The sequence below is a fragment of the Ziziphus jujuba genome, chromosome 2, assembly GCF_031755915.1.
Source record: "Ziziphus jujuba cultivar Dongzao chromosome 2, ASM3175591v1".
In the NCBI taxonomy this organism is placed as follows: Eukaryota; Viridiplantae; Streptophyta; class Magnoliopsida; order Rosales; family Rhamnaceae; genus Ziziphus; species Ziziphus jujuba.
Window position 1 is genome coordinate 10,509,674 of NC_083380.1, and position 12,143 is coordinate 10,521,816.

General features: G+C 31.8%; 1 protein-coding gene across 1 annotated transcript; it reads left to right on the forward strand.

Annotated features, from left to right (window-relative positions):
- Nucleotides 1-322: 322 nt before the first annotated feature.
- On the forward strand, nucleotides 323-2,281 carry LOC125422594 (phenylacetaldehyde oxime monooxygenase CYP71AN24-like). Its single transcript, XM_060814659.1, has 2 exons — nucleotides 323-1,373; nucleotides 1,484-2,281. Exons 1-2 carry the CDS (start codon nucleotides 411-413, stop codon nucleotides 2,102-2,104), a joined length of 1,584 nt encoding a protein of 527 aa, XP_060670642.1. The 5' UTR covers nucleotides 323-410; the 3' UTR covers nucleotides 2,105-2,281.
- The last annotated feature ends 9,862 nt before the right edge of the window (nucleotides 2,282-12,143 follow it).

Consider the following 12,143-nt stretch of genomic DNA (forward strand, 5'->3'; position numbering starts at 1 on the left):
AACTTGAGAAAATGCCAAAGTTGTATGGTGGTATGCGTGTGCGTGCTGTGTATCTATCTTTTACAAGGATAAAATAAAATAAATTGCTAACGTATAGAAATTGGATGATCTTTAAATTAACTTAGCATGATCCTTTTCCACTAGCTTAATTTCACTGTCAGATAGCACTTTTTTCTTTTAGCATGATCTCTTTCAACGTGAAAGCTCAAGCCAAAGAGATCAGAAAAAACAAAAAGATAAAATAAAATAAAATTGCTGCAGTATTAATATTCCTCGTTTCCTGGTTTGCCGAATAATTAATTAAAAAGTTGGTCAACTTAAACAGGGGAAAAACAACACTGTGTTACTTACTCTATAAGATAGAACTTCCAGGGCTATGCTTAACCAGCAGCGCGAGATAAACATCAGAAATGGCTCTATTACCACAACTGAACCAGTTATGGCAATTACATGAGCTACAATTGAAAACACTCTTTCATCCCCTGCTTCTCTCTGTTTTCTTCCTTTCCTTTCTGTTTCTCTTTAAACGCAGAAGATCATCATCATCATCAAGTGGGAAAGTACTAAACTTGCCTCCTTCACCACCAAAGTTTCCAATAATCGGAAACATCCACCAACTGGGTTCACTCCCACATCGCTCCCTGAGAGCACTTTCACAAAAACATGGCTATGATCTCATGCTTTTGCAGTTGGGTCAAGCTGCAACGCTTGTGATTTCATCAGCAGAGATGGTGAATGAGATCTTGAAGTCACACGACATCGTCTTCTCCAACCGTCCCAAAACCACCGCTGCTGATATCTTACTCTATGGTTGCAAAGACGTCGGATTCGCTCCTTACGGCGAGTATTGGAGACAGGTTCGCAAGATCAGTGTTCTTGAGCTTCTGAGTGTGAAAAGAGTGAATCAGTTTCAGTTTGTGAGGGACCAAGAGGTTGAACTTTTGGTCGGTAGGATAAGAAAAGCAAGCCAAAGTGGAAGTTCTATAAATATAAGCGAGTTGCTGATGGCAATCTCCAACAATATAGTGGCTAGATGTGTACTTGGACTGTCTGTTGTGGATGAAAATGGTAAGAGCAGGTTCGGAGAGGTAGCGAGGAAGCTTATGGTTCAGTTAACCGAATTCTGCATCGCCGATTTCTTCCCTAGTTTGAGATGGATTGATGCTCTTAGAGGCTATATTGGACGCTTGAAAGAAACTTTTGCGGAAATGGATGCTTTCTTTGATGAGGTTATCGAAGAACGCAAAGCAGCACTTGGGAAGGATTCCGGATCTTCTGATGCAAAAGACTTCATCGATATTCTCCTCCAACTCCAAAAGGATGAGATGCTTGGCTTTGAGCTCGCTCAAAGCGACATCAAAGGAATTCTAATGGTATATATATATATATATATATAGACACGATAAACAATTAAGTCGATCTGATATAAATTTGACTATATATATATATATAACAATCTATCATTTTTTGCAATCCTTTGCAGGACATGTTTTTGGGTGGAAGTGATACGACTTCCACAGCACTGGAATGGATGATGTCCGAGCTAATGAGAAATCCAGAAGTGATGAATAAAGCTCAAGAAGAGGTTAGAAGAGTGGTGGGGAAAAAGCCCAAGATAGATATGGATGATATAAACAAAATGGAGTACATGAAATGTGTTGTGAAAGAAAATCTAAGATTGCATCCTCCAGTTCCTCTTCTAGTTCCTCGAGAAACAACGAAAGACATCGAAATGGGAGGCTACCATATTCCTGAAAAAACAAGGGTGTTCATCAATGCTTGGGCAATCCAAAGGGATCCAAGAATGTGGTTGGACAGGCCAGAGGAGTTTGTACCAGAGAGGTTTATGAATTCTAATGTTGAATTTAAAGGTCAAGATCTTCAACTTATTCCATTTGGGTTTGGAAGAAGAGGATGTCCTGGAGTGACATTTGGGGTTTGCTCCACTGAATATGTGATTGCAAACCTTCTGTATTGGTTTGACTGGAAGCTTCCAGCTGGTCAATTGGGGAAGGATTTGGATATGAGTGAAGTTTATGGACTCACTGTTCCCAAGAAAGTTCGTCTTCATGTTGTTCCAATTCCCTACTTTCCAGCTGCTTGAATATTATCACCCAATGGAAGATCATTTATAATATATAATTTGGGGTTGCTACTTGTTCTATGTAATTTAATTTCCTGTATTTTTTTTTTTCTCTTGTTTGTAATTGGCTTTTAATGAATAAAATTGAAGCCAAAGTAAATTTTATATATAAAGGTATACAGATTTGTTTTAGCTCCTGATTGAATCCAAAATTTGGAGGTTGACACTTGTGATAATTGTCATCTCATTGTTCAAATTTGGATAATAAAGGAGAATAAAATAAAATACCATGATTGGCATCAAAAAGTGGTGACCAAATATAAGAGCTAACCCAGGTATTGGAAAACGATAACTTGTATTCATTTCAGTATCCGATATAAATACAATAGGCTTTACAGTTTACAAATAATAGATAAGCACAATCTAATCTAAATGCACGCTACCCATATCAAAGTACACCAAATAGTAGTTACAAAAATGGATAATACAAATTTTTTCAACTTCAGCCAAAAAAAAAAAAAAAATGGATAATACAAAAACCACACATACAGGTACTTACGCTACACTATCACAAAAAGACTACTTTTTTTTTTTTTTTTTTGGGCTCTGGATATCACAAAAAGACTATGGCTTTGGAAAGTCAAACAAAAAATTTATGCTTTTTAATGAATATATTTTTTTTGGGGGCATAGTCTTTGAATTAAAATGGGACAAGCAAAGGGAAAAGATCAGCGTCAGTTGTAGCTAGTGTCGCTTTCGCATATTTTGGACGTCATAACCTAATTACTATTTGTTAATTACTTTTCATTGACTAGCCACCGATTCTTAGTAGTAATATTCATTTTAATCCTCTCTTTATTGAGTAGATTATATTAACTTGAATAATTGAGGGTTTATTAATTTATTATTTTGGATTTGGCGTGAAGATATTCCATCTAAGTAAATTTGATTAAAGCTAAAACTCTGCTCAAATATTTAAATAATTCAGCTATTTGATTGATTAATGGCTGAAAAGAAATTAAATAAACATACATCAACCATTCCATGGTCTCAAGGGCACATTATTGAAAAAATAAATGAATAAATCAGTTGCAACTTTGAAAATAGATCACCGCCCAATTACCGAGCATTTAATTTTTATTTTTTTTTATATTAGGGGAAAAATAATTTTTTTTAAATGGGCCAATCTGTTTGTCATTAATCATTTTGTCATTGGCTTTGATAATTAATTTATAGCTAATTAATTGCCCATTCCCAAAAAATAAAATAAAATAAATCATGATCATTTGTCGCATTTTTTATGTTATTTTATTAATAACATTAATAAAGAATTAAAATAAAGTAAGTTAAAGTGGCTGAAATTTTATCATTAATCAAGCATTTACAAATAGGAAAAATAAAGAGAAAAATCTCCTTTCATTCCAACGAATTAAACGGATAAAAAATTCAATGTATTTTTTTTTTTTTTTGATGAAGTAAATTCAATGTGTAATGTTATTTTTTGGTAATAATTCAATGGGTAATCTTGGTCAATAAGAAAGAAACCAGTTTCAATTCAAACAAATTCCTATATTTCATTTTCTGCAAAAACAAATAACAATAAAATAGTTCCTGCATACAACCACACGTTACGGTATACTTTTGACTTCGTTATCATGACGTAATTTGCTTTGTATTTTTTTTTTTTTTCACTGTCGGTAGGTAGTTGTCAAATCTCCCTCCTAATTAAAAGACTAAATTTAATGATTTATTGTAAATTTGAATTAAAAAAAAAAAAAACTCCGATGACATAATGTTTGTGTTATTTAAATTTTAAAAAAAAAAACACAAACTTTTAAATTGTTTTTTTTTTTCATAAATAATAAATGTACGCATGCATATTACAAAAAAGCCAAAAAAAATATATTTCTAATAAAAGAATTAATACAAAGTGTTTTATTTTTAATTGTGATCCACAACTTTGTGTTATGAATTATGATTGACATTTCATCGACATTTTTGCATCCTCCAGCTCCTTTGTTTGGTTCGTTGGGGAAACATCAACCGCCATGGGAATCGGAAGTTGGCTACCATATTCTTGCAAACACATGAGTTTCTATGAATTCACGGGTAATCCAAAGAGGTTCAAGATTTTTATTTAATTTTATGGGACAGGCCAATGAATTCTTCCCAAAAAAGGTTTGTAAAAAGTTGGTTTTATTCGAAGTGATAAGTTTACTATCTTAGACTCTTATAAAATTTAGACTCTGAATTTCTGTATTATTTCTATATAAAACCACTATTTAGTTGTATTTTTTGTTACTTATTTGTAATTGGCTTTTGCTCAATAAATTCAAATCATAATGACGTTTATCATCAATGGGATTGACAAACAATATCACCGTTGACTCTTCTTTTCAGTTAAATGTCTTTGTACTTTTTAAAATTAAAATAAAAAAAATTAATAAACCAATAATAATCTGCCAATCAATCAAAATGGATATTTTTTTAAAACAGTTAAATACACTTGGCTTCCCTAAACTAATACGAGTTTTTTACTTTATCTTCCAAACTATAAAAAAAAAAATAATAATAATATTACATTGCTTCCTGAACTATTGTTTTTTGGTCACCTTAGCCTCATTATGCATTTTTTTGACATATGAATTTTAAACATTAATGATGCCCAATTAATGTCACTTTATTATAAAACTGTTTTATTTCATGTTTAAAATAAGGGTCTTTTTTTTTTAATTTTTTAATTTTCCTTTGGAATAGAGGTCGTACTGTATATTTTAGTAGGTAAATATATATTTGGAAATATATTCAGTGTTTGAGGTAAATATATAATTGGTGTTTGATAAATCTTATTTTCATTACTACTTGATTGTGTGATGGATATATAAGTTGAAGAGATCAATGGGGCAACTCCATCGATATTATCATTAATTAATTCATATTTCATACTTTTTTTTTCCCCAACAATTCAGATTTCATACTTACACACACCAAAATTTAACACTTAACAGAAAGATTATAAAAATAAAAAAATAAAAAACAAAAAGATTATTCAAGCTTAATAATTTAAAAAAGTATTGTACAATTATTATAAAACTATAAAATAAATCAAGCTTATTAATTTAAAACAGAATTTCCAATTATTATATAACTATAAAATAAATCTTATTCTTTAAAAATAATAGAAAAACAATGGATTAGGTCCACTATTTTTGTTATCCGAGAGTGATAATTTAGTAGAAAAAAGCTGATTGAACCATTATATTTGCAAGCTGAAGAGTTGTAATTAGGATCTTGATATGCCTTCTTGTTGTCTTGGCGTGTCCCATGCATGTTACAACGCTTTATGGCATCGGATCATTGGTCCACCATTTTTGGTTACTAATTTTTATTTAACATTTATATGCTCATATTTGACTGGATTTTGTTATATTTTACTTATCTGTTTAAGGATTTAATTATAGTGCTCCAAAAAAAAAAATTTATATATATATATATATATATATTTAATTAAAGAATACTTATTTATGCGATGCTCATCATGGTCAATGTATGTAGCTATTATATATATAATTTTGTTATAACAAGCCAGCATATATGCTTAAATGTAACATGTCAGGATCTGTCCAAAATTGTTCATCGGAACCCTAGATAAGCTCTGATCCCAGAGAAATACCACCGAACCTTCCAACGGAAAATCCAGTAGCACCTCCCCTAAGGGTAGGACTAACCAAAATTTTTCTGCACAGAAAACACACTCCAATAATATCTCCTTATTCCTCCCACCTTACTACAATTTGTATCCACAAATTTTCAGCACTTCAAATAAATAACAAGAATCAGTGCATAATTAATAACTAAATGTCCAATACAGTATACAGAGCATTATGACAGTAAATATGAAATTAATACGATGACAGATAAAGAAGTACTACAGGATGGAGAGGAAAAAGGAAGGAAATGCTTCTTGGACTTTCGGCAATGAACTGAGACGTCGAGTTCACCCCGGACGATCAACGTCTCCCAACCTGGACCTAGGGAAACGGAATTTAAAAAAATATGAGATGCTAATCATCTCAGTGAGTGACCCTATCTACTGTACAATTATAAAGCCACGATAATTATAGTACACTTGATTAATTAAGAATAAATAAATAAATAAATAATAATTAATTGAAGATAATATTTCTCTCAAAACTCTCACCATTCACTCGATTGAAAAAGTTCTCCTTTTAAAACATTTTCGCAAAACTCGTTATTCGTATGTCCCAAAACCAAGGAATCGTTAATTTAATAAATAATAATAAATAATCCAAATATAAATAAAATGTAATAAAATATAATAAATAATTTTAGAACACTTTAGGGTTTGAAATTTCTATCTGAAAATTTATACTTGACGCACCACACCATATACCAGTGATGCCCTCTGATACCCAGCGTCCCCGAGCACCGACTGGTGGGGGGTTAAAGAGAGAAACTTGCATACGGTCGCTTCGGAGTCTCGACAACACCGCTGCTGAAACCCTCATCCCGGCCATCGAGAGGGGCGGCTGTGGCCGATATCAAACTTGCCTGCCCTCGATCCAATGGCAACTCACGGGAGACATTATAACTTGCGCGCTAATCCACATATACAGCCAGAACACCAATACTGTATGAGTGCGTCTAAAATAAATAACCAAATTTTCCAAAAATTTACCGTGGGAATTATACCATTTTCAAATTCAACCTCCCACATTTTTCTTTAACATTTCCGGTACAAAACCACCTATAATAATATAGAAATAATTTTTCTCGTATCACAAAGTCGAACAAATAATGTTCCACGGGCATAATTATAAATTTTGAAACCACCAATATAAACCAATATTTTTCTTAAAATATTTAAAAATCAAATCATGCCAAAAAATAATATTAAAATACAAATCCGGCGGCCGGTGGTTCTCTCTCTTTCTCTCTCTCCTCTCTTTTTTTCTCTCTCATCCCTCCCCGTTTTGCCAAAATAAAAGCCACCATGGGTGACACTGTTCACCCAAGTAGACCTCTCAGATGTCGACATGTGGCATCACTGTTCACTTAAGCCAGATATATTAAAATATTGCGGTATTCGGAAAACTTCACATGTCCATAACTTATTAACCAGATGTCCAATTTAAGCGTGCCGCTAGTCTATGAACTCATATCGACGAGCACTTTACAACCATATAAAAGTCAAAGCAAAATTCCACAACCATAAAAAGTCAACTCCCGGCACCTTTTGGACAATTTGAATCTCGACTTTTTTTGCCCATAACTTTCAAACCGTAGCTCCGTTTTCGACGTGCTACTAGTCTACCAACTCGTGTCAACGTGTACTTCATAACGGTATCTCAGTCAACCTAGAATTCCATCCGAGTCAAAAATTCAACTTTTGACCCCTTGGTCAACGTTTAGCGGTCAAAGTCAACGGTCAACGGTCAACCTTGATCAAAGTTGAAAAATTTCCGTTATACTTTGGGACGGGGTGTTACATAACAGTCCAGACCATCCGCGTCCGATATTGTCCTCTTTAGGCCTGAGCATTCCTCTTACAATCCAGCCCTCAAGGTTTTGTCAAAATGCGTCGTACGGGAAAAGTATCCACACTACCTTCCGATATTGTCCTCTTTGGGCCTGGGGAATTCTCTTACAACCCAGCCCTTGAGGTTTTGTCAAAACGCATTGTATAGGAAAGGTATCCACACCACCTTATAAGGCGTGCTTCATTCCCCTTTCCAACTGATGTGGGACTTCACAATCCTCGCCCCTTGAGGCTCAGCATCCTCGTTGGCACACCAGTCCGGAACTCCCCCCTTGGGACCCAGCATCCTCGCTGGCACACCGGTCCAAAACTGGCTCTGATACCATCTATAACAGCCCAGACCACTCGCGTCCGATATTGTCTTCTTTAGGCTTGAGGAATCCTCTTATAACCTAGCCCTCAAGGTTTTATCAAAACGCGTCATACGGGAAAGGTATCTACACCACCTTATAAGACGTGGTTCGTTCCCCTTTCCAACCGATGTGGGACTTCACATTAAATGTAATCTACTACATTTCATACATAATCGAATAGCAAATTAAATGTATAATCTAGTGTGCACCCATATGTATCCATGTATATATTAATTTTATAGAAGGGAATGCAATATGATCTTGGGACAATAAATGTCTCTCTTATTCTTAATTAAGTCGCACTGATATTTTTTGGGTAATAAGCCACATTGCTATTGCCATTGCTATTTCTAAGCAACGACATTATTCAGTAACATCATTATTACATATATCTATATTATATAGATCATAAAATTGCTCAGGATCATAATTGCTCAGCAGTTAGTATTTTGATACTAAAGCCAAGGTTGATATTGCATTGTGATTCGATTTAGGCATTGATGTCAAGTGTACTTGACTGAGCTTGGGGGTGTAGATGGAGGCAGGAGAGGGAGCATGAGAGGGAGTCTGTGGCTGAAGCCCTAAGAAATATTTATTCACACAATAAGCTTTTATATCGATAGGAAGTTTTAAATTTGAGATGACTTCGAAACTGCCACAACATTCAGGGCTTATGGAATCGCTAATTGTGACATTGAGAACAATATCGACGCAGGCACTGAGGTTCACCATCACTGACTCACATATCGAGTCGTGTGTTTGTGCTTAGCAACATTGTCACTGTAGGCAAGGAAGAGCACCATTGATTTCATCTTTCAAAAGCAAACTGAGAGTAGAATTAATGATGGATGAGTACTTTAATTTATAGAAATGCAAGGGATTTGGAGATGGGATATATAGGAAAGGGATTGAGTTAATTTTTCTTTTTTCTTTTATATAAATTAGGGAAGGTGTTAATTTTCAATATCATTTGAGAAATTAATTAAAGAAGATCAAAATAAATAATTAAAAGGACTGGACCTTACTCTTTCTCTTTGCCTACCTAACAATATTTTGTGTGGCTGACCATGGATATATACTTTTGGGCAGGGCCATATGCTTGTCCAATAATTCTCAATGATTTTAGTAGTAGATCAAATCTATGAATATAGATTGTTATAGATACAAATAAATGTAAATAATACTTACCGTTTGGCAAAAAGTATGTGTGAGAATATTTTCTTAATTTAAAAAAGCAAATTTGATTATTTAGAGTCTTTGGATTTGATATGACATGTTATCACTTATTAAATCTAACGATTTCACTTATTTTCAACTAAAAAAGTTGAGTATCATTTTATAAATAACCCACCAGTTATTTAATTTAGTGTTTTATTTTTTTTATTGGGTTATTTTAATGATTAGATAAATAAGCTGCTATAATTAATTTAATTTGTTCAAGATATTTCATAATTCATAAGTGTCATACATGCATATACTATTTGTAACCTATCAAAGCATCCTGATGAAAAATCATACAATTACCATTAGTCTTTTGGATTGTTTTAAAGTCTGATATTTAAAAATATCTTAGCAGACTAAATGAGTTTGATAAAATATTAAAATTGTATGAGGACAAAGTGAATCATGTCCAAACACATTTAAACCCCAAAACTTTTGGTGTTTATTAGTTTGGAACTGACTTAATTTGTAAATAACTAATCTAATCCAATTAGTAATGGGTTTGGTTTTTATAATTCAAATTGAACCAATTTATATATATATGAAATCCGATCTAAACTAATCCAATTTGTAATCGATTTATATTGATTTTTTTTTAAATTTTAAATTTTAGATAGCAACCTTTGGCTCTTGGGTTTTTTATTACATAAAATATTTATTTTCTAAAATGCATACTTGTCTACAAGAAAAGAAATGAAAAAAAAAATACATAAAATACATACATATAAAAAATAAAAAAAGAAGAAGTTAAAGCTCAATAATAAGTTATAACTTTGCATATCAAGTTATAATCACGCAATCAACTAATAAATTTACAAATAATAACATAAATTTTAATATATATAATTATATTATTTATATTGTCAATAGGTTTGATTTGGATCAGTTTCATTCGATTTTCATTTCAAAAATTGAATCAAACCAAATCTATAGTTAATTTTTAATTTTCAAAACTGATCCAATCTGATTACATTAAAAAAAACCGATCTTAACAAATTGGATTGGATTGGATAGATCAGTTTTATTGGTTGGTTTGTTTTTCTACACACCTTATCCAAAAGTATCGTTACATTTCAACTTTTCAAAAACTTCAGTGACTAATAAGTGAATTTCTAATGGGAAAACTATTAGAATATATTTACAAAAAATGAAGAAACTATATATATATATATATTCGCTTTGTTATATACATTTTTCCTAGATATTTTTGTAAATCATAATTTCAATACTTTAATATATTTTTTTATATTTAGGAAAACAGTAAATTGGAAGTTGACTAGGAAACATCAAGTGGTGCACTTTTCTGTTCAATGACAATAAAAGTAACCAAACTTTGTTAAATCATTTTTTTATAATCATAGCATAGGTTGGGGATAATTTTCAAGAGTAACATTACATGCACCAGTTAATATATCAAGTATATACGTATTATTATTTGATTAGTTAATATATTAAAATAATTTAAATATGGATAAGTCAATATTAAATGGATAAATGTAATTAAATTTAAATCAATCAAATAATACTATATGTACACTTGGTAATAAATAGATAGAGTGGATAATGTTTTTACTATTACTCTAACCTTCAAACCTAATTTTCATACTTGTATTATCCGCTATTAAGTTTAGATCGTTTGTAAATAACTAAATCTGAATGATACCAGTTTATTAATTATTGAGTAATATTATATTAAAACGAAATTGGCATAAACAATATATTTCAATATGTATTACTTCAAGATTATTGTATAAATTTAATCATCCACCCAACCTAATAATAAAATGTAACTTTGAGTACATAAACATAAAAATTATCCATTTAATCTTTTGCTAAATCGATAATGATGCCAAATCAATCCAAATCCGTGTATAATTGACTCAAATTCATTTATTTTTTCCCATCTCATTTTCAAGTTGTTATTAGTATTATTATTATTATATCATCATCTCGTTGTTAAGTTGGGTTATCCATGTTATTATCCAATTTGATTATCTCCCCTAATAGTAGGATTTGGTCCTTAATTGAGAAGTTCCAACTTACCTCCTAATTTTGAAAACTGAAATAATAAATTATATAGATTAGAGGGCCAGCTAGTTAGCTCAAGCTATGCAGTACGGACGTCTCGCCCCACTTGCCCAACCTTCTAGTCTCCATAAGATGGCCCATCTCATCGTTCCAGTAACAACTATTTGAAATCCAATTTTAGAATGGGCCTTGAGCCTATTAAGTTAGGAAAATGGTTTTTTCGAAAAGTAGCCATCCCGTAAATGGTTATTTGAAGAATAGCAATTTTTTATTTTTTTTTTTAAAACTAGCCACCTTGGGACAAAAATATCCTTGCTAAAATTGAAAATTACGCAATAGGTTTTTTTTTACCCTTTCCTTCTTCCTGTACACAGCCTTTCATGCAAAGGTTTCTCTAACAGGCCACTCTTTGCATCTCATCTCTACTCACTCTCATTTTCTTGTATTTTCTCATATCTGAAACTAAATTTAGGTAAAAAATTTATCTTTTTTCTTATTAGATGAAAGTAAAGAAATATGTGTTTTTTTCTCTTTTTTCTTGTATTTTTTGATAGTTTTGGAATTTTTAAGCTTTTTATTTAATATAGGTATGCAAGAAATTAATTTATGAGCTGTTATATATGAGTTTAAAGATATTTAGGTGGATACGGTTTGAAAATAGGAAAAAATTTGTGTAAAACTGAAAAAATATGAAAAACAGTAAAAACGGAGGAAATTTGGCCAAAAATATTAACTTCCGCCATTTTTCTCCAGTTTGTCAATTTTCGCAAGTTTTTCGCTAATTTTTTGCCAATTTTCCGTCAATTTTCTGTCAGTTTTCTGCTAGTAGGAAAAAGCTATATTTGGCCGGAAAACAAAATAGAATCAACTTTTTTAATACAGTTAATATGTTTGTTTA